This window comes from Rhinatrema bivittatum, chromosome 8, assembly GCF_901001135.1.
Source record: "Rhinatrema bivittatum chromosome 8, aRhiBiv1.1, whole genome shotgun sequence".
NCBI lineage: Eukaryota > Metazoa > Chordata > Amphibia > Gymnophiona > Rhinatrematidae > Rhinatrema > Rhinatrema bivittatum.
Window position 1 is genome coordinate 62479009 of NC_042622.1, and position 24037 is coordinate 62503045.

At 42.1% G+C, this 24037-nt stretch overlaps 1 protein-coding gene across 1 annotated transcript in view; it reads left to right on the plus strand.

The window, feature by feature from the left end:
- Positions 1-2983: 2983 nt before the first annotated feature.
- The window catches only part of EIF2S2 (eukaryotic translation initiation factor 2 subunit beta), a 39582-nt gene continuing 18528 nt past the window's right edge, over positions 2984-24037 (plus strand). The window contains exons 1-3 of the mRNA XM_029612935.1: positions 2984-3147; positions 7033-7213; positions 9560-9663. Of these exons, the coding sequence (XP_029468795.1) occupies positions 3133-3147; positions 7033-7213; positions 9560-9663 (300 nt within the window). The 5' untranslated portion in view covers positions 2984-3132. The remainder of the gene's footprint in view (positions 3148-7032; positions 7214-9559; positions 9664-24037) is intronic.

Consider the following 24037-nt stretch of genomic DNA (forward strand, 5'->3'; position numbering starts at 1 on the left):
ATCCTTGCGGCAGCATTCTGGAGCATTTGCAAAGGTTTGATAGAAGTTGCAGGGAGGCCAAGGAGTAGTGAGTTGCAGTAGTCTATTTTTGAGAATATGGTGGCTTGTAGAACTGTGTGGAAATCATAAACGTGCAGAGAGGTCTTAGCCTTTTCAGGATGTGTAATTTATAGAAGCATTCCTTGGTGGTATCGTTAATGAATTTCTTAAAATTCAGTCGGTTGTCTAGTATAGCGCCAAGATCTTTTACATGGGATGTAGAGGCTGATGCAGTAATGAGGTTGTTGTGAGGGTTGTGATCGTTGGGGGAGATGAGGAGGAGTTCCGTTTTTTTTGGTGTTTAAGACTAGGTTGAGGCTAGAGAGGAGTAGGTTGATAGAGTGTAGGCAGCTGTTCCAGAATTTAATAGCAATGGCAAGTCCATAGAGAGGAGGGAAAAAGAGAAAGAAAGTTTGTGGAAGATGATTAATCCCCTGCCACGACCAGTGGCATGGGGAAGGTGTTGAAAAGAGTAGTTGTTGGGACAGCAAAGCTTTAGGAGGGACTTGTCTCCTGTAGTGGTCCATGACTCAGTTATACAGAGACAATCGATAGAGGAGTTAGATAAAATATCATAGATGAGAGGAGATTAATATGTTAATACTTAGGGCTAACTTACTTACCCTGGGGCTAGGCTTCAGGCAATACCTCTGAAGCAGGCTCTGTCTGGAGAGCTGAAGAATGTGGGCAGGGGAGAGGCTTGCTTCCTGGGCGGCTTGGTACTGGCGGAGCAGGCAGGTGAGCCCAGAAGGAGATTTGTTTCTGGCTCTGGTACTTGCTGGCTGTCTGGGCTTGCTCTTGCCCCTCACCGTTTCAGACTCCGTCCTACTCTCCGCATTCAAGCAGGCACCTCATCTCTCCGGTCTTCGGGCCACACCCAGACTTCTCCCTTCGATAGCAGGGAGTGCTGGTCTGCTTCTGGCCCTCCATCTGCTTGCAGGGATGCTCAGGATTCACTCTCCGGGTTTTCTCCCAGGGTTTGCGTTCAGGGTTTGCGTCTTCCTCTCCGGCTTCAGGGTCACTCTCTCCAGGGGGGTCCATTGCTTCAGCTTCTTTTTCTCTTCCTTGCCCCCCGTCTTTCCAGCTGATAAATATGCATTAGCTCATGCATAACCTCGTGGTGGGTGGAGGGTCTTTTGCTGCATTACATGTCTTCTCTCCCTCCTCCCCATTACTTCAGAGGCGGGGTCCTGCCATGTTGCAAGTCTTCTTCCCCCTCTCCATTTCTTTGGGGGGAGAAGTGCCACGTCTGCATGCCAAGCTGTCTGCCAGTGTCCGTGTTTTTCTCCATCTCTGACTGCCCCCCCCCCTCCCAAGGGTGAGGGTCTTTCTGAACTTTGCTTGCCTGGCCATCCCTGACACTTCCTTAGGAGCATAAGTTGTTGCCTCTCTGCTTTGCTCCTATTGTCACAGGAACATGTAAACAGGCAACATATGATAAGGTATCCTTCAGTGTAACAGGACAAAAGTTTTTCATTTTCCACTGAGACAGTGTAGTTTAAAGTTCACCTGGATAAAAGTCTTTCTCTTGCTTGTTGTGACAGTGTCTGGGGCCTGTCACAACACTGGCCTGCAAGTTTATTGGCTATTATGATTCATAATTGGTGAATCGGGGTAAAACATGAGATATCTCCCTATATGAGAATGGTATGCTCCCCCTTCACTCCCTAACCTAAAACCTGCACTAGGGACATCTAATAGAGATCTAGAGTGTGTGTGTGTGTGTGTGTGGGGGGGGGGGGGGGGGGGTGTCTACAAAGGTATCTGCTTCCATGCTATCCTATTTTTTTTTCCAGGAATGTGAGGCCTAGCCATCCAGGCATAGGCAAACCAAAGTCCTTCTCCTTCAACAAAAAATGTCACAAACTAATCTACCACTCTGCACCTAAGCAGGCAGGAACCTACCACTGGAGCCACTACACAGAGAAGCTATAGTAAGTGATTTGCTACAGGTCTTTGATGGCCAACTAGTAGAGATCCCAAAGCGTTTTCTATAGTTACAATTAGATACTGGCATTTGTCAGTTTGCTGATTGGATATGCTCTCTGGGAATGAGGAGGAAGAAAGGCAGGATGGTTGGGACATAGGAAAAAAATACAATATAATAATGTATGTACTACAATTCACATCTTTCTTTATAATCCTCCTTGTGTCTTTCCTAGGAAAAGGCAGAACATCAAATAAATAAAATGGAATAAAAAACGTTAGTATAAAGCTAAGCTGTTATTCTTCTCCCACAGCTTTATACTAATAGTGCTTAAACGTCTCTGCCTGATTGATATAACCTCTGTTATCTATATAATAGCTTTACTTTTTGATGTTTTAAAGTTGGACCGTATATTTTTTATATTTTTGAAAATGTAAGGCTGCAGCTTTATTAATTTATCAGATATCCATGTATTTACTTTATACATATGATTTTGTCTGTCTTTGACTGATATACATTTTTATTTAAACGTTTTATTTATTATTTATTTAAAAATGTAATATACTGCCATCTACAAAGGCAAACGAAGCAGTTTACAAACATAATTAAAAATAAAGGTACATTAAAACATTCAATTTTAAACAAAAGTTTTAATGTATGTATTTTATCCTATTGTGTATGTCTTTATCTGAGTTACTTTGAACTTTGATATAGGCGGCATATAAGTGCTAAAAATAAATAAAAGAGGTTTCTAAAAGGCACCAATTTGTCTTACTTTTATTCAAGCTCCATCTCAAGACTGACTTTCTCCTTCATCTACCTAAACTGCACGTTTGGGAATTTCAGATGGTAGAGAGGAACGACCGAACTCTGGATTCAACGTTAAGCTGTTCTATATAGCCCACCTAAGTACCTACGCCATACGTAAAATTAACAAAATAAACTTCTATTCCCGACATGCACTGCTCTTGTCGCATTACATTAACGTCATCGGACCAGGTTGTCCTGCGTAATTGTGCGCATGTGTATTGAGCGGCGAGCGCTTCTTGCTGATGCAACCTGCGCCTGGGTTCTTTTCGAGCGACTGAAGCGGCGGCGAAGAGTACGAGCCGGGTGGGGACGCGGCGAACGTTTCACTACAGAGCGAACGGCGAGGTAGCGGCATCATGTCGGGGGACGAGGTAAGAGTCCTGGCAGCTGGAGAGAAACAGATAGAGTAGGTTAGGGCTGGTGCTGAGAGACCGGAGAGTGCGCGGCAGCACCGAGTCTCCATGTGTGTGTGTGTGTGAGGCTTTTGGCCTGCAACTACCCGGCACTCCCATCACGGGCCTGCACTGTCAGCCCAGGCCAGTAACATCTCTGCAAACTATTCTAGGAGGGAATCGCCTTATCTCTTTCCCCTTAGAAATGTGCTATTCTTTCTTGGAAATACACCTTTCTTGAACCCCACACTGTACTCATTTCACTTCTCCCACCTGAAGAGTCTCTTCTATCCTTTTCCAAATGCACGATAATAGAAGAGCGAACACCTTTTATTTGAAACGCGTTTCAGTTTTACATTATGGAAGTAACACAATTCTATATAGCAACAATTGGAACTATATATATATATATTTTTAATCAAAATAAGCACCCACGTTTGAAAGTCAGTTGCTTCAACATTTGCTGTGGCTGAGTTTTAATATCATTTTGGCAATAAAATGCTTAGGAACCCATTCGTTTTTCATTTTAAAATTCCAAGTAAACTTTTGCTTAAAATGTGAGAGAATCTTAAGTGTCTTTTAGCTTCTATCTATCTTTTGTAGTTGGGAGGCATACTTTAATAAATGCATAAATCTTTCCTAAGTCTATTCGCATTTTGTTTCTAAGGCCTAAACAAATCTGATTTAAATGCACGATTTTAAAATGTTTTGCTGTGTTGAATGTAGTTTGATAATTCAGGATTTTGCTATGGTAGCGTCATAGTATGCAGCTCTGTTTGAAATAACTTATACAGATGCTGCAGTGTCAGCATAGTTAGGTGGCATGCTAAAGGTTATTGTTTGCTGAGGAGACTACATATAATGTTGGGTAATATGATCCATTGTGTTAAAAGACAACAAAACTAAAATGTACACACATCTTTTGGTTTTCCTGTTTTTCATTTTTTTTTTATATCAGAATTGTTGTTAAACTTTACTGTTTAAAAATCAGTTTTATGCACATGAAAAATGTTTTCGCCTAAAGTAATGAAATAAAACAAATACATAAGAACATAAGAACATCCTTATTATCAAACTTATATTCTGTTGATTCTAGCCAAAGATTGTTTTAAGATATTATGCAAAGGATTTTATAGAGAGAAAAAAATAAAACCCAGGCACTGAAGTCTCAATCAGCTCTTTTATAATATAAAAGCAAATTAATTATATTAGGAAGCTTATTCTGTATGTAATGTAGTTACCAAACATATCTCCTTCCAAGCATGTGGGAAAATGTGAATCATTCTATTTTGCCATAGTTTTTGAGATGTAATTTTGGGGGTGATTCATAAGGCTCTGAACTTGGCTTATAGTGCTTGGTTGTGGGGTTTTATCTCTTAGATACATTTCCTTGTATGTGAGTTTACAAGGAATAGTTTACAAAGTATTACATCACAAAAAAGCAGGTATTTATGATGTAATAGCAAACTTATCATTGCAGCCACATGATATTATTTGATAGTTTGGTACACTGAGTGCCAGTTGCTGTTATAGAATTGAGAAGAGCTGTGCATCTCTCCCCCTCAACTGCCCCCCTCCCCCTCCCCCAAGTGGGGCAGCTAGTTGCTGATGGCTGAGGTAAAAGGAGGCACAGAGCCCACTGGAGAGCCTGTTGGTGGCAGAGGAAGTGAAAGGCATGCTCTCCGCACTGGTATTGACTTCTTGCAGGGAAAGAACAGATCCCAATTTGCAACAGGGGAACTTGTAAGTACTGTGTGACTGGCTTGTGAGAATGAAGGGAATCCGCTAAGTGGATTTTAAAAGCCAGTCAGATATGCGTGTACTTGCTGCTACGTGCATAAATAAATTTCAAAAAAGGAGCGGGGCATGGGCGTTTCTGGATTTAAACTTTAAATTTGTGTGTAAATACTTAAGCGCACTGGTGCGTGCCAGAGTCCCCTGCCACGTAACTTTATTTCTGCTATGGATGTTATATAAGTTGTAAAACAAATTCTAGGCAAATCAGCCAGGTTTTAAAAGTTGGGGCTAACGGGAGAAGGGGAGGCTCTTAAAGTAGTGAGGTTTGGAAGTTCTATCCCTTACCTGGGCAAACAAGGAACGAACTGGGAAACTGGTAATGGCGTTGGTGCACGTATTTTTTAAAATTCCCCCACTTATGCAGTAGAAGTGGCATTTACGCGCATTGACTTAAAATTGCACACACGTGTATGCGGTTGGGCTATTTCATACCATGTGTGTAAGTTATAAAATGGCCCGGTCCCTGGGTGCAGGCCAATGAATGCATGCACATGTGCCCATGCATGCCGGTTTAAAAGTTACTGTCTTAGTAGGCAACGTTTGAGAGAGCATTCTCAAAAGTGTGCAGAACCAGGGTTTTAGAGCACGAAGATGGAGACTCATGAACAAGAAAAGACTGTTACTACTATCTTACTAACTTTAAGTAGGTAGAAGTAGTTACTGAGACTTGAAACAGGTAAGATGAAGTATACTTTCACAGTGAGGTTTGAGATGTGTTAAAAGTATTGTAGTGCATATTTCTCATTCATTGCTTCATAGTATTTGCCCTGTATAACCATATTTAGCAGTGCTACATAGACACTAGAGAAAGCTCTCTTGTGCTGTCTTTATTTGAATGTAGCTCATGTTTCTACTAGTAGTTCAAGGTGAGCTACATCACAGGTACTTGTAGCTATTTCCCTGCCCTGTGGCAGGGAAATCATTTGTACTTGAGGCAATAAGGGGATGAAGTGACTTGCACAAGGGGAATATCAGTGGGAGAATGGGATTTGAACCCTGGTTCTCAGCCACTAGCTCTAACCACTTAGACCACATTAAGGAGGGCAATTTTCAAAGCTTTTTGTACACAAGCATTAGGTAAACATGATGTACTTCCTGCACACAAGGTGCACAGTAGACAGATTTTCAAATGAGCTTGCAAGTCTGCCAGCCGCCTCAGTGGGAACATTGCCCTCTGTTGCTCCTTAGAAATTGCTGTCATAGAAATCCCCGGACTGTTATATCGGGTTGCTATTCTACAGAAACTTATTGCCATTTTCAATATTATAAAACGTGGTAATTTTCAAAATGTTTTGTCAACAACTTATGCCAGTTATTTGGCAGGTCAAAAGGAGTCCAATAAAATAAACTTCTCAATTTGGTGCATTTGACTTATGAATATCTTTTATTTACTTAAAGGAATATAGAAGTATAATTTATTTGCATTACTTGTTGGAATATACATGTTTTATTTTTTTTTCAGGCCTTGTCAGTGGTTTCCTCTGCTTTTCCAACATGTAGGTCCCCACCCAGTTCTACTACAGTATCTCAATGCTATCTCTAAGAAGAGCTGTACTGGTGGCATCTTTTTGTGCCCCTGGCAATTTTGCCCAGCCCCAGAAGCATGTCAGCAGCCAGAGTCACTCATGTCTGTTAATGGGGCAGCTTAGAAGAAAACAATCTCAGTCCTGTTGCTGTTCCAGATATGGAACCTTATGGTCTATCAACATAGCTCAGTCATTTTCTGATTACTCAATGCTTGTTCAGTGTTACTTACTCCTCCCTAGCCCAATTAAACTATGCAAGTCCACTGCATACTTTTTCTGGTATCCATTGTAATCCTGTGCTTAGTCTTTTTGAGCATAGATTGCCAGTGGGGCTAATTTGTGTAGTGCTTTTCCGGTGGGGGCTTAGTTTGACGACATCAAACACATTTCTCTTAGGAGTATTGTAAACTTGTTTTATAGATGAAAAGCTTACTTACCCATTGTATATGGGAGTCTATTAATGATACATTCTAAGCACACCACATTGGATTGGAGTGTGATTGCCACAATAGCCTATGCTGACATTTCCTGATTTCAACAGATGATTTTCGATCCAACCATGACCAAGAAAAAGAAGAAGAAGAAGAAGCCCTTCATGCTGGATGAAGAAGGAGCAGACCAGCAGGCAGAGGAGACACAGGTTTCTGAAACAAAAGAGGTAGAGCCTGAGCCAGCAGAGGACAGGGATGCAGATGTGGATGAAGAGGACTTAAGGCGGAAAGGTACTAGTTCAGTATTTCACATTCTCAAAATCAGTAACTGTAGGTGAGGGGATGAGGAGTTGGCAGTTATACCCCAGACACAAAATGAAGTGCAAGCTTTGAGCAAGTAACTTGGTAGTAAAAAGTATCGTATGTCATCATGATCCCAGTAACAGAAAACCATGGAGATTAGACCTTGTAGCTTTCAATTGTCCATCTCTTAATGACAGGTTGTCTGTATAGCTTGTGCTAGTTTTTGACGTGCGGTAATATTTATCATTGGTTTAATGACTTAAGTGAGGTTTGTGTGCATACCATGAAAGAAATTAACCTTACTCTTAATCTGGAAATGCTGGTTACCATCTCAGCCTCTCGTATCAGCTGTTACTGATCTTCCTAATACCTGCATTATGCCAAAAATTCTCTTTCTGGAGCTTTCAAGGTGTAATGCAGAAAATACTAGGCTCCAGCAGGAAATTTTTTAGGAGACAGGTAGAGATGATACTTAGGGGTAGACTTTAAAAGGTTGCACGTGGGCGTCCATGTACACTCGACTTTAACTTGCGCGCACTAGTTATATAATCCGGGGTCGGCACGCGCAAGGGGGGTGCACAGTTGTGCGCCGAGCAGCGCAACCTTCCCTTCCCTTACCTCCCCCGCCCTTTCCTATCTCCAAACTTACTTCAGCCCGCCGGCCAACTGCCTGCGCGCGATCCCCAGCACAGAGGCAAATATGGCGGCTGTGCCGAGAGCCTGACCCTGTCCCTTTTTGTAAACCCCGGGACTTACACGCGTGTCGCTGGGCCCTTTTAAAATAGGCCCGGTGCATGTAACATTTTGAAAATTTGGCCCTTGGTCTCTTAGGACCCAAGGAAGTCTGACTTTCAGTACATTTCAAGATGCAGGTTTGAACAATTTGAATCAAATATATGACCATATATTTGAAGACCAGAATCTACTATCTGTGAGCCAGGAAAGCACAAACTTGACACCTCTCTCCACCCATATTCCTCTTCGCCTATATTTCTTCTGTCCCATCCCTCCCATGGGGTTCCTCTTCCTTCCCTCTCTCCCCATGCCATCTCTCCTATGCACTTTCCCACATTTGACCTCCTCCTTCCTTTTACCTGTCTCTCCCCTGCCCCAAACTCCTCCATCTGACTCATTAATAAAGAAATCGGCAGGTGAGCAGCATGAGATCAGCTGTTCTGGGCTACTTGGCTCCTCCCCTTTTCCTATGTGCTTTCTGTTTAGGAAGGAAACATGCAGGAGACGAAAGTGGGGGTGTAGGGATCTGAGCTGTGTCTTCTGTGCTGCTGACTTGATTTCTGTGGCAGCCTGGTTGGTGAAGGGATGATCCCATGGCAGTGGTAGAACTTTTTTATGCTGACTGGCAAGAGAAATCTGCTGGCTATGGTCACATAGAAAATGACTGTAGTAAAAGACCAGAGTGGCCCATCTGCTCTGCCCAGTTTAGATTCCTCCATGTCAGGTAAATGAGCATATACATTTCCATATTCAAACCAGCACCAGCTCCCTTCCCTCTCCCATGTCTTTTCACATGAACTTTCAATTCTTTTCCTACCATTTCCTTCCATATCTGCCTCAAGCATGCTTAGAATCCGTTAAGTAATGGCTTCTACCACCTCCACCAGTAGATCGTTTCAGGCCTTGTCATCTTCCTCTATGATTCGTACAAGACCAGAGTGGAAAATGCTGCGTTGGCTGAAGATCTAGAGGAGGAGAGTTGTGGTGGCTGTTGCTTGGGTGGGGAGAAGGGAGAGTTGTGGTGGTTGGCAGGGCCTGCCCAGTAATGGTGACTGACAGCAATGGGAAGGAGGGGAATAAGATGGGGGAGGGGGGAGCAATGAGGTTGGGGAGGAAAGGGAAAGGCATAAAAAAGCAAAAATCTAAAAGAAAAGTAGTAAAATAGGAAAATAAATACACAGCCCCCCCTCAGATTAGACAAAAATGGGTAAAATAGCCCTGTAAATAAGTGGAAAAAATACTGATTCATAACATTTTTTTAGCTCTCATCCTAAAGCGTTTGTTTTTTTGTTTTTATAATTTTCTACCCCCTGGATATCCCTATAACTCATGTTTCCTGTCTCCCCATTACATATAATTCTCTCCCCTTCATTTTCTTCTTCGTGTAAATATAATGCTCCTTAATAAGAAGAGATGGCCCAGATTATGGGCCATATATTTGTCATAGTTCTGCGTTAAAAAACATAATGTTGTAGAGCACAAGAATTATTTATTCAGAAAATTTCCAGGGACCTTATTTCCTTGCTGGGAAAAGTCAGCATATAGCTGACTGTTGTCTTCTCATATGCATCCTTTTGAGTCTGTATCATTTTTTCTCAGATGCGTCAGATGATTTGGATGACTTGAACTTTTTAAATCAGAAGAAAAAGAAGAAGAAATCAAAAAAAATATTTGATGTCGAGGAAGCAGAAGAAGGAGTAAAGGTCAGCTGTGGGAGGGATTGGAGTAAATTCCAGCTGTAGGTTGGAATGTGATCTGTGCATGCATTAAATTACAGCATCAGTTTTAGGGCTGTTGAATATTTGTGTGTTGCTGACAAATTGTTAGATTTTATTTAGAAATGCTGCAGAAAATCTATGCCTAATATTTTGTTTTGTAAAATAAAAAATTATTTAAAAATGTAAATGTGAGAGATTGCACCAGTTGGGCTGCGCTGTTGAGAAGAAGCCTTCTTGCTACTCTTTTTATATAGCTGAAGAGTGTGCGCAAACTTGTTGCCAGATTTATTACCTTCCTCAAGTTTGCATAAGCCTTTTCTGATTTAGAGCAATACTGTTATTGCCCAGTAGTTAATCTCTGCTCCTTGTAGCCTCTGACCCTCTTCCTTGATACAATGATTATTTACGAGTCAGCTAATATTGCTCAAGTATGTGCTTTTTTTGGTTTTAATCTGTTGAATAATAAGCAAGCTGCAGAATATTAGGGTTTATCTGTGTCTGTACAGGGCTGAGTACATCTAATAGTGCTTTACAAATTAGTAGTAATGGTTTATATTGGAAACATAACCTTGCTTATTCTGTGTTAATACTTAGTATTCAATATTTTGTTAAGCATTTTATTCTCACCTATAAAAGTTTATCTAAAGCAGTAGTACCTAGTGAAAAAAATTTCTTTAGGCACTTTAATGATTTTAAGTTCCCCTTTCATTATGATTTTTTTTTTTCTGTGATGAGATTCTAGTCCAGGGGTGGCCAACTCCAGTCCTCAAGTGGTCCAAACATGTCGGGATTTCAGGATAGCCACAATGAATATGCATGAGATAGATTTGCATTCACTGCCTCCATCGCATGCAGTCCATCTCTTGCATATTCATTGAGGCTATCCTGAAAACCTGGCCTGTTTGTGGCTCTCGAGGACCAGAGTTGACCACCCCTGTTCTGGGAGCCTTACTGGAGCTTAGTACAATGGTTCTCAACCCAGTCCTTGGGACACACCTAGCCAGTGCATGCAAATCTACCTCATGCATATTCATTATGGATATTCTGAAAACCTGACTGGCTAGATGTGTTTTGAGGATTGGGTTGAGAACCCCTGCTCTAGTAGATTGCAATACCTTTTGAAAAGAGCCCCAAAAAGAGATGATTTAGTACAGGAGCTTCTGAGACCCCACAAATTCCTTTTTCAGATGTGACTATAGGGCTGCAAGAGGAAAGCTTTTATTTCTAGAGCGGACGTTGGCAACATATTTTGGCCAATTGCCAAAAAATCCACATTTATGAGGGGAGAGGGTGTCTCCAGTGAAATGATTTTGCCTCTGAAGAGAGGGAACTTTTTTTTTTGCGTTTTCTGTTTGGGTTTATATGCTACCTTATTGAACCTAGTGAGAGCACTTAAAGCAGCTTACAAACATGTTAATTTACTGTATATAATTTATATTTTTATTAATTCATAAAACAAGACAATTCATAATAAAGATATTAAATTCAAATTAAAGGGAAAGTGAGTACAGTTCATAAAAAAAACAAACAAAAAAACCCCCCTCTAACTCAGCTAGATCCTACTCCTGTTCTCACTAGGGAAAGGATTAATTTAAAATATATAAAACATGAACATTAAAAATAAGTTAATTTGATAAACCACCCAATACCCTAAACCAGTGGTTCTCAACCTTTTTCTCATCGTGACACTCCTGACAGACCATGCTCACATGTGACACACTGCTCATTACAATTCACGGTGGAAATAAAAAAATAAAGGTCCAGTATTATTTTTATGGTTAAGAATGACACAAGGGAAAGATACGTATTCTGTCTGAACAGAAATTGCAAAAATTAGTAAACATCCCACACCAAAACAGCACCAATTTTTAGTACTCAAAACAGTAAACACCTTACCTAAGAAAAGGCAACACTGAAAATATTACACCAGGCCTTAAGACACCAATACATCTCCTATTAGGAAAATGGACCAAGTCAGGCTGCTATAGAGCCCTACACAGAAACTACAGGCCAGCAGAAAACCTTACCTGAGTCACATGTGCTGACCCTCACCTAACAAAGAATAAAGAGACCAAAACACATAACTAGAAGCATGCAGACAAAAACTGAATTGGAAACCGCAACAAGCCAGAGTCTCTGTATACAGTGTAACAAAGGAAAAAAAGAAACATCACCAGTTCTTCTAAAACAAATCAAGAAATATAAAATCAGTAGCAGTAAAATCATACTAACAAAAAGAACAGATATTTCAAAACAGCTGATGAAGGGACTATCCAATAATTAAAAACTCCTATAAAAAATTTCTAGATACAAATAAAATATTTCAAAATAGCTTCCACAAAGGCCCAATAACGGAAAATGATACAAAAAATGTTTAGCTCTGCATACCTGGGAATGTTTGATATCCAGGTGCCCTGAGATTGTTTTGATTTAGCAGCAGGAGGAGGAATGGTTTGCTTGCAACTTTCTTCTTTCTTTCTCACACTGGCTCTCGGTCACTCACTTATACACATGCCTTTTCTCTCTCTCTTACATAGGCTCTTAATTACACATTTACACACATGCTTTCTCTTTTCACGCTTACACAGGCTTTCAATCACACACATACATGCTGTCTTTTTTTTCTCACACACTCTCATTCACATGCTCTCTTTCTCTCATTTACACACAAGCTCTCAATCACATACGCACATGCTCCTTCTCTTAAACAGGCTCTTAATCATACATACACATGATTTCTCTCACACACAAAGGATCTCAATGGTTTTCAATCACAAACTTACACACACAGGCTCTCAATCACATACTTACGGGCGGATTTTCAAAGCCCTGCTCGCGTAAATCCGGGCGGATTTACGCAAGCAGGGCCTTGCGCGCCGGCGCGCCTATTTTCCATAGGCCTGCTGGCGCGCGCAGAGCCCTGGGACTCGCGTAAGTCCCGGGGTTTTTTGTCGGGGGCGGGGTGCGGCGTTTTGGGGGCGGGCCTGGGGGCGTGGTTTCGGCCCGGGGCGGTCCAGGGGCGTGGCCGCATCCTCCGGAACCGCCCCCGGGTTGCGTCTCTGCGCGCGTGGATTTACTTCTCCCTCCGGGAGGCGTAAATCTGTGGACAAAGGTAGGGGGGGGGGTTTAGATAGGGCTGGGGGGGGTGGGTTAGGGAGGGGAAGGTGAGGGAGCGGCCTCAGAGGGAACGGAGGCAGGCTGCGCGGCTCTGCGCGCGCCAGCTGCCCAAAATTGGCAGCCTTGCTCGCGCGATCCTGGATTTTAGAAGATACGCGCATATCTACTAAAATCCAGCGTACTTTTGTTTGCGACTGGTGCGCCAACAAAAGTACGCGAACGCGCATTTTTTTAAAACCTACCCCTTACTGTCTTTCACAATTACAGGCTCTCAATCATTCACATACATGCTGTCACATGCACAAAATCTCAAACTCGTCTGCTTACTCGTTCACTCACACTCTCGCCCCAAACTAGCAGCAGCAGCCTCCTCCTCCATTTTCAGCCCTTGCGGAGAAAAGTCCCATTGGCCACCGGGGTTGACGACGTTCCTTGTTTTACTCCGAGCCGCGCTGCTCATTCTTCAGGCCGCGCCTCTCCTCTTTGGGCCAATGCTGCCCACACTAGCATGGTCTCTTCTTCCCACGCACGCACCTGCTGCTCACCACTTCCTTTTCCGGGGGGGCGGGAAGAAGAGAGCATGCCGGTGCCGCTGACTCCAGCTGTCCTGCTGCATTCCGCCTGGGCTATCAGCATTTTAAGCCCGGGCAGAGGACATGTTTTGCTCGAATAGGGGGAAGCAGCTGGGTCAGCGGGGGACCGGGAAGTGTGGCGACACACTGGTTGAGAACTGCTCCCCTAAACTACTCTCAAACACCCCATACAAGTAAATCACCCCAACCTCATAGAGCCCCAGAAAGCCTGATGACTGGGCCATGGTTGCCTTCATTGCTCCCTAAAGTACTATGAACTTGCTTCATTAGGGAATTGTCTTGATAGTACTTGACTTGTCTTGAAGATAGCAAAGCCAAGAATAGGCATACCCAGTTGCTGAAAGGAAGAACCTCACTAGTGCCTGTTACAGGAAGGCTGTTGTGCAAAGGAGTCTGGATCAGCTGTCTGTCTCTTGCTTCCAAAGCAAACAGCTTCTGAGAATCCCACTCCCACCAGTGGCTGAGACCAGGCATGTGGGGAGGTTTTGGAATAAGATTCTCCAATAAGACATGCAGGCTGCCCTATTACACACTGTATATCGGGCCAAGGCAAGCTTGGAAAATTTCCTGATTTAATTGGGACACCAACACCAGACTTTTAGGGGAAAACGCTTGAGCAGGCTGAATTAAACCAGGTTGTTCTTCATCATCAATGTCCTGTTTCATTCCCTGCAGGTTGATTTTTAAAAAGTTAGATATGAGCAGTAGTGTCGATTAGAGACTGTCAGAACAACTGTAAAGAAGGTAGGCTACCTTCTTTCATGTGATATTTTCCCTCCTGCCAAAATTCTCCCGGCCCTACCTACTGCTGCTCTATAGTGACACTTTCCACATTTATGGGTTGATTGTGCTCATCTCTGATGCACATGATGATCTGTCTGCACCTGCAAAGTTTTTTAAAGAAGCTGAAAATGCTTAGTCATGGTGCCAGAATGTGCTTGTACACCAATTTGGGGCATGCTTCAGGTTTCAGGATGTTGTGGAGTGGAAGTTCCCACAATAACAGATCATCAAGAGGTGTCCAGTGGAGAATGAATTGGCATCAATTGAAGATAATTAGCAGAAGTGGATGAGACCAAACAGGCCCTGCAAACCAGGATGAGCCACCACTGAAACACTATCTGACCCTAACACATCACAAATGTGGAACAGCCCTTGTAACCAAGATACTCTTCGCCGGCCACCCTGCCTGCCTTCCTGCTTCAATCCCTGCGTCCCCAGACCGCCGACCGCATCCAAGCCGCCAAGCCTCCATCGCTGCCGATCCCAAACCAAGCAGACACAGTCTCGGATGTCCCTCTCCCTGGGCTCCTCCCTGCCTACCTCCACAGCCAACCACAGGTGGAAGCTGCGCTGACATCAGCGCCTGGGAGGGGGGTAGGAAGAAAGGAAGGCCCTTTAAATCTGAGAGACCCTCCGGCGCCGGGTGTTGCGTGCACGAAGGAGCACAACCTAAGGGGCCTGCCCCTTGGTGTGACTCTCATCCTTTAGACCCCCACAGAAGCCTCTACCTCTGGACGTCATCCCAGGTCTCCTCCCACAATATTCAATCTCGGCTGCTCTCCAGCGTCCAATACGCTTTCCTTTCCTTTCCTAGCCCCACTATCAAGAACCGTTACAATAACCGGAGAAAACGTATCGCCCTCCCAACACAACAGGCTGCTACCTATAATGACTTCCCCCATTACTCATTCTTAGGGCTCTCTCTCTTCGCTTTAACACTTCTCAATGCCCAATCCCTCTCAAAAAAAAAAACAAAAACCCCTATACTCAACGACTACCTTCTGGACTCGCAACCGGACATATGTGCAATTACAGAAACCTGGTTGAAACCCACTGACATTCCTTTAATCAACCAACTACCGATTCAGATTTATTACATTTTTTCTATCCCCAGACCTAAAAAAAGAGGGGATGGCCTACTCTTAGCAGCAAAAAAAGAACTAAGATTAGCTCTCCTGACTACCAAACATGTCTCTAGACTTGAAATTGCCTTTTTTAAATCAAAACACCTTCAAATCTGCCTAATTTATGCCCCCCCCCCCCCCCCCCCCCCCCGGTCTACTGGAGTCAGATCCTTCACAACTCATTGAGCTGATTGCTAAACATATGGACTCTGAATCCCCAGCTATCATTCTGGGAGACCTCAACCTACACACAAACTCGTTGCCTCTGTCCTCCAACTGCGATACTCTACTTTCCTCCCTGAAGGCCATGGGTTTCCACCAGAATATCAATAGCCCCACTCACAAAGCTGGTCATACTTTGGATCTCCTATTCACAAACTCAGCCCTCTCCCCTACCTCCCCTCCTCGTTGCTCCCCAATACCATGGTCAGACCATTATCTGATCTCTACTGACCTCTGTCTGTTAACCCAACCCCCCCACCACCCAAAACTACTATCCACTTTAGAAAATCCTGCTCTTCGGAAGACCTCAGTTCCCTCCTCAGCACAGAACTTGGGAACATCGACTTTACAGACGCAGACTCAGCCTTTGCCTCTTGGTTTGGCATTACCAACAAGGTGGCAGAGAATCTATGCCCTCAGATGGAAAAAGTTAAATCTCTCCCTCAAGAACAAGAAACCATGGTTCACTCCAGAACTAAAGATTCTCAAACAAGATCTATGACATAAAAACTCCTATGGCGCAAGAATCCCTCCACAGCCTCCTCATCGGTCTACAAATCAGCTATGCACAACTACAGAAATACAATCCTCCGTACAAAGAGACTTCTACACTCGCAAAATCCATCACTTCTTTTTTTGATGCCAAGGCCTTGTTCTCCTATGTCAAGGATCTTACACAGCCAGCCTCTTCCACCATCCCAGACGACCTAGCCCAGTCCAAATCTTCTGAACTGGCTATCTTCTTTGAGAAAAAAATCTTAAACTTCTTAGCCCCGCTCGCCGCCTCAAAGACACAACCACCTCCTTATTACTCTCCCTTCACCCAGAAAACTAACTTCAATTCATTTGAACCCACTTCTCCCCTCAAAATAGAAAATATACTAAAGATGAAACCCACCTATCCAACAGATTCCATCCCTTCAAAATTACTGTTCAACATCCCTAATAGAAATTATCAATTGCTCTCTATCACAAGGCTCAGTTCCAGATTCTCTCAAAATTGCCTCCATTAAACCATTGCTAAAGAAACCCAACCTGAATCCAACGGACCCGGCAAACTTTCAACCCATCGCCAACCTCCCCTTCATCGCCAAATTCTTGGAGAAAATTGTAAACAAACAGCTTTCTGAATACCTTGAGGATCAAAAAATCCTCACCCCAGCCCAGTTTGGTTTCTGAAAATCACGGAACACTGAATCTCTCCTTATCACTCTCACTGATAACATCCTCTTGGGACTCGATAAAAAAACATTCCTTTTGGCTCTACTCTATTTCTCAGTGGCGTTCGACACAGTGAATCACTCCATCCTAATTAAAACTCTTTCTGATATCGGCATCTCTGGAATTGTACTCAGTTGGTTTAAGTCCTTCCTCTGTAACAGGAAATTCAAGGTCAGAATAAGCAACAAGGAATCCCATCCAATTAGTTCAACACTTGGAGTCCCACAGGGGTCATTGCTCTCCCCTACACTTTTCAACATTTATCTCCTCCCCCTCTGCCAACTTCTCTCAAATCTAAAGGTAATTCACTTTATTTACGTGGACGACGTCCAGATTCTTATTCCAGTTACCGAATCTCCTTCAAAAACCCTTGATGTCTGGAACAGCTGCCTACAGTCTATCAACCAACTATTATCCAGCCTCAACTTAGTTCTCAACACATCTAAAACGGAACTATTGGTCATCTCGCACAACGACAATAATCTGGCCCTCAGCAACCTACCTGCTCCACTTTCGACCTCAATCACCCAGATGAGGGACCTCGGAGACACTCTCGACAACAGGCTGAATCTAAAAACATGTATCAATATAACAAAAGAAGGTTTTTATAAACTGCAAATCCTAAAAAAGCTTAAACCCTCCTGCACCTACATGACTTCCGCTCAGTTCTTCAAGCCATCATATTCTCTAAAATTGATTACTGCAATTCCCTCCTACTCGGTCTTCCTGCTTCCACCACAAAACCCGTACAGATGCTACAGAACGCCACCGCAAGGATCCTGACGAATACCAAAAGAGGAGAACATATTTTTCCTGTTCTTAAAAATTTACACTGGCTCCCCATCAAATTCAGAATCATTCACAAAGCGCTAATGCTGATCCACAATTCCATCCACATGCAAACCTCACCTTCCCTCTTAGACATCACACATCCGCCAGACCTATAAGATCAGCAAGCAAAGGTTCACTCTATGCACCCCCAGCCAAGTCCTCTCTTACAAACGTGCCCTCTCTACAGCAGGGCCCCCACAATGGAATGCTCTACCACCTGATCTGCGCCAGGAAACTTGCCAAAAGACGTTCAAGAAAAAGCTTAAGACATGGCTATTCAACCAAGCGTTTCCTTGAAGAACTGAATGTACACCACCAGACTCTTTACACCTCACAACATCATTTATTACAGTTATTGGTTTTGCTCTTACTTTATTTTGTTGCTATTCATTCTCTTACTTTGCCCCTTGTTCTGACACACTCTACAGTTGTTTTTCCTGGTTAAAATCTCCCTGTTATTTGTAATTCCTACTTTAGTTATATGTAAACTGACGCGATATGATTTTTCATGAGCAGCGGTATATAAAAACTTATAAATAAATAAATACTCCATCTCTGACTTACCTCCGTTAGTCCTTATAGACAACTTTAAGAACTGACATGTATTCATGCAGTAGATTTTAAAAAAAGGTTCATTGAATGAAGATGCTGGGTTCATGACACATGGGAGCCTTTTAACATTTTCTATTATCAATGCTGATGAATTATCATATCATCTTCTTCCTAACAATTCCAGCAGCTTAATTAAGAACATAAGAATATGCCATACTGGATCAGACCAAGGGTCCATCAAGCCCAGCATCCTGTTTCCAACAGTGGCCAATCCAGGCCATAAGAACCTGGCAAGTACCCAAAAACTAAGTCTATTCCATGTTACCGTTGCTAGTAATAGCAGTGGCTATTTTCTAAGTCAACTTAATAGCAGGTAATGAACTTCTCCTCCAAGAACTTATCCAATCCTTTTTTAAACACAGCTATACTAACTGCACTAACCACATCCTCTGGCAACAAATTCCAGAGTTTAATTGTGCGTTGAGTGAAAAAGAACTTTCTCAGATTAGTTTTAAATGTGCCACACGCTAACTTTATGGAGTGCCTCCTAGTCTTTCTATTATTCGAAAGAGTAAATAACCGATTCACATCTACCCGTTCTAGACCTCTCATGATTTTAAACACCTCTATCATATCCCCCCTCAGCTGCCTCTCTTCTCCAAGCTGAAAAGTCCTAACCTCTTTAGTCTTTCCTCATAGGGGAGCTGTTCCATTCCCTTTATCATTTTGGTAGCCCTTCTCTGTACCTTCTCCATCGCAATTATCTTTTTTGAGATGAGGCGACCAGAATTGTACACAATACTCAAGGTGTGATACAGAGGCATTATGACATTTTCCGTTATATTCAGCATTCCCTTTCTAATAATTCCCAACATTGTTTGCTTTTTTTGACTGCCGCAGCACACTGAACCGATTTCAATGTGTTATCCAATATGACGCCTAGATCTCTTTCTTGGGTAGTAGCACCTAATATGGAACCTAACATTGTGTAACTATAGCATGGGTTATTTTTCCCTATATGCATCACCTTGCACTTGTCCACATTAAATTTCATCTGCCATTTAGATGCCCAATTTTCCAGCCTCACAAGGTCTTCCTGCAATTTATCACAATCTGCTTGTGATTTAACTACTCTGAACAATTTTGTTATCTGCAAATTTGATTACCTCACTCGTCGTATTTCTTTCCAGATCATTTATAAATATATTGAAAAGTAAGGATCCCAATACAGATCCCTGAGGCACTCCACTGCCCACTCCCTTCCACTGAGAAAATTATCCATTTAATCCTACTCTCTGTTTCCTGTCTTTTAGCCAGCTTGCAATCCACGAAAGGACATCGCCACCTATCCCATGACTTTTTACTTTTCCTAGAAGCCTCTCATGAGTAACTTTGTCAAAAGCCTTCTGAAAATCCAAGAACACTACATCTACTGGTTCACCTTTATCCACATGTTTAACTCCTTCAAAAAAGTGAAGCAGATTTGTTAGGCAAGACTTGCCTTGGGTAAAGCCATGCTGACTTTGTTCCATTAAACCATGTCTTTCTATATGTTCTGTGATTTTGATGTTTAGAACACTTTCCACTATTTTATCTGGCACTGAAGTCAGGCTAACCGGTCTGTAATTTCCCAGATCTCCCCTGGAGCCCTTTTTAAATATGGGGGTTACATTAGCTATCCTCCAGTCTTCAGGTACAATGGATGGTTTTAATGATAGGTTACAAATTTTTACTAATAGGTCTGAAATTATTTTTTAGTTCCTTCAGAACTCTGAGGTGTATACCATCCGGTCCAGGTGATTTACTACTCTTCAGTTTATCAATCGGGTCTACCACATCTTCTAGGTTTACCGTGATTTGGTTCAGTCCATCTGAATCATTACCCATGAAAACCTTACAGTAAATAGTCTGTAACTGCTGATAATTTCTTACTTGGACAACTGATTATCTCTATAGTGGGGATTCCCACCCTGTATTCCCAAAATACAAGAACATCTTTCTTGCAGCTCTATAGCTATAATTGAAGAAAGGACTCAAAGCTCGTACTGCAACACTCTGATATCTTAAAGGAGCAGAGAAAACAATCTACTTAAACTCCTGCTTTATTCCTGATGAGAGAGTGTAAAGATTTTGAAAACTCCTCGTACCAATCCCATTACTATCATTTTAAGGAGTGATGCACTGACCCTCATCAGGATTTCAAAAGTCCATTTGACTGGGGCAAGTGGATTTTTGTGGCTGGTGAGGAAGTGGCTTTAAAGATTACACAGTTGGTCAGGTTCAAAGAGTGGAGGTGCTTTGTCCGGCTGTCGCTGAGCCTGATATTCTCAGGGGAAGAATTCTTAGTACAACAGACTGTGGGCTAATACTTAGGAAGGTGAAACAATTCTGCTGCACATTGAAAAAGAATTCCTTCCTGTCCCTAAACATGGTGGTCTGTTTAAATCACTGTAGTTTAACTACATCATTGCACCCATCCTTTTTTTTTTTTTATTCCAAAAGCTCATTCAGTTTTGTTTTGATTTTAGTGTCTCTTTGCAGTGTTGTAGCTTTGATCTCCATTTGGCAAAATCTTTTGTAAAGGACTCTTTTTGTTCTTAAAGTGGTGAAGTCCACGTCTCCTGAAGCTGAATGATTACGTGTCTTGTTTATACTCCTCTCGGGAACACAACTCTCCTGCCAGGTCCCTGTAGCAATCAAATCCCGCATCAGACTTATTTAGACATTTTATATACCATCGTTCTATGAAAAGATCACAACAGTTTACAATAACTTATTTTTTTTTCTGTGGGGAAAAACAGCCTCAATTCGGGCAATCTTTCACTTAACTCCTCATTCCCTTTGTATTTTAGTATCCATTTATATATCATTTTCCTAACATTTAGGTAGCCTCCTTCTTTTTCTGAGGAAAACTGAGCATCATTCTTTAAATGTGCTAGATGGACTATATGCAGTGGCAGGATGACATTCCATCTTGATTTAAGAAAGAAAACCAACTTTAATTTTATGGTGTATCTGAACTCACATCAGGCAGCTAACAGTACTTAAAGGACTTTAAGCCGGTCACAGTGTAGGCAGTCTCGCAGCATTGCCAGTCTTGTCTATCATTCACATTATTATGTATTGTTGATTATTTTTCATTTTTTTCTATTCACATAAAACCATCGTCCATAAATTAGATGATTCATATTTTTGCCATCTATTTGGAGACGTACCTTTTTTTTGCTCTTTGCTTGAGTCCATTTTGATGTATCCAGTTTTGACAGCTGCTGCTTGCCTTTATACTTGCTTTGCCACTTTATTAACTGTTTCCTGGATAGTATTAGCAGAGATGACCTGTTATGCTTCTGCCTAGTCTTATGTCCCCAAGTGCAATTTTGTACTTCTCACCGCATGTGATAATGTAAAAAATATACTAGTAAAAACCAGAAACAAAAAGAAAGTCACCCTAATTAATGAACTAACAATTCAATGAAACTAAGTTCTAAACTATGGCCGGAATAAAATCATTAATTACTAAGGAGGATATTGCATGAAAAGTATGTTAGAGGTTTTGGCTTGCAAAAGTAATCTGGGCAGGACGGAGGGACCTGGAGGAAGGCCCGATTTCATCGCCGCGCGTAATCTAGTAAAATTCCCCCCCCCCCCCCCCCCCATGTGCACCGCCCACACGTGCGCGTTTTTTAAAATCCAGCGTATGTGAGCGCAGCCCATGGAACCGCGCATATGTTATGAAATCTACCCCATTGTGTTTGGCGTCTGTAGCAGTAGCTGCATCAGGAAGCATTGGGTTCCATTTGACACCCGCAGAGTGTGAAAAAGGCTTTTGAATTTCTTTAAATGTGAGCTCCTTTACACTCTCCACACATTTGAATTATCATAACCTTGGCTGTGAAGATTAGAGAGCTATAAACCAAGATCAGTTCTCGTAATCTCTGTGAGATCTTCTCCTGTAGTTTTTCAATAGGCAGAAACGTGTTTTCACTTGCCCTTTCTGTAACACACAACATAGTTATCTGCTCTACATATTTTTTATATGTACAGTCCAGAACAGTGTGCCAATGATTCTGTCATTTCAGCCTGGATTGTAAGAGATTAGAGGCTGATTCTGGCATGTTAATTTTATGCCACTGTGAAGTATATTGGCATCGTAAACTTTGCCTGGATTTTCACAACTTATTTTGCTTTCCAGGGTCCCTCAATATGTCCATACACTTGCCTTAAACTTCACTTTCTTTTTTTTAGAAGAAATATCTCTCTGCTTGAGGCTGAACGGTGAACTGGGCAGTTTTTGTAATGATCTTTTTCCTTTTTCAGCACCTACCAAAATACTTCCTTTTTTTATTATTTAATTCTTCGCTCTTTGAATCTGCTATCATTCACATGCTCTTATTCTATGTTAATAATCCTTTTTTCTGTTGAAGCCTACAGTGCACTCCTGCAAATAATGAGGACATTATTTAACAAAGTTACATGTACTAAAAATTAGTTGAAGACACTTTTGCAGGATGAAAAAGTAATTTAACACTAATCACTCTCACATGTCAGTTCATTAATATCTGACATTGGGTTTAGCTTTTTAATATGAAATCAGTCATCATTTTTTGTCACTAATCTTACCTAGTTTCTCAGAAAATATAACCTTTTGTTTTGTTTACTTCATGTCACCTGAAGGTTGAAATCATAAAATTGTTACATCCCAAGCAGAATTTGTGGACATGGCCCCCATCCAGGCACACTAACCTGCATATCAGGTCCCTGCAGTTTTCCCAGCTGTTGCTTGCTGATCAGGGCACTGCGGTGAGCCAAGCAGTGCAGGAACGCTGGGGCTACAGATTGGAAGTCCCGTGAGATTATTCATAGAAATGATGGCAGAAAAGGACCAAATGGGCCATCCAGTCTGTCCAGCAAACCCATGGTAGCATCTGCTGTGCCGTGCAGGCTACCCTATGCTTGGCTGTTTCCCAGACCATAAAAGTTGGGGGCCCTCGGTTGCTTTTTGAATCCAATTCCCTCTTATGCCTTGCTGTTGAAGCAGAGAGCGGTGTTTGAGCTGCATTACAATTTCAGTCTTGTTGGTTAAGCATAGTAACAGCTGCATTAGCAAGTTATCCTCATACTTGTTTCCCCAGACTGTAAACGTCGGGGGTGCTGGGTTGCTGAATCCAATTCTCCTTTTCCCCCTGCTGTTGAAGCAGAGAGCAATGATGAAGTTGCATCAACAGTATGAAGGCTTATTAAGGGTTAAGGGTAGTAACCGTCACACCAGCAAGTTACTCCATGCACTTTTTTTTAATTTTCCTTCACCTCCATTCTTTAGGGGTCCACAATATTTATCTCTTGCCCTTTGGAATTCTTTCACTGTTTTGGTTTTCGCCACCTAAACAACCGGACCTCACTGAGCTCCTGTATGTAGTCTGCAGCCCCAGACTTCTAGGAGCCTTGATCTTCAAAGCAGTTCTGCTGTAGGTTATTAGCTGCTAGCAAAAGATTGTGAATTTCTTTTTTTTTTTTTTTTTTTTTTCTGGAGCATTGGCAGGAGGGATCCCTGATCCTGCTTAGGAGAGTTTCCTCTCCCCTAAATCTGGATCCATAATATTGGTATAAAAAGTTGTTAAACGATGATGATTTATTTTAGATATGTCAATTGCATGTTGACACCTTGGACACTGATCATAATGCTGCATCAGCAGTGTGAACACTTTCCTAGCATAACTGATCATATACTGTCGAATTCAGCAAAATGATTTCTGGTTCACCAGAACAATTTTTGTAGTTTTTTTTTTTTTTTTGTCCATCAAGTTGAGCCTGCATTATTGCAGTGATGCATGTTGGATGTAGCTCCTTATTGCTCAGGATCCTAAGAGAGGTCACCTATTTTACCTACTTCTAAAGCTGCAACTGTATCCAAGGTCT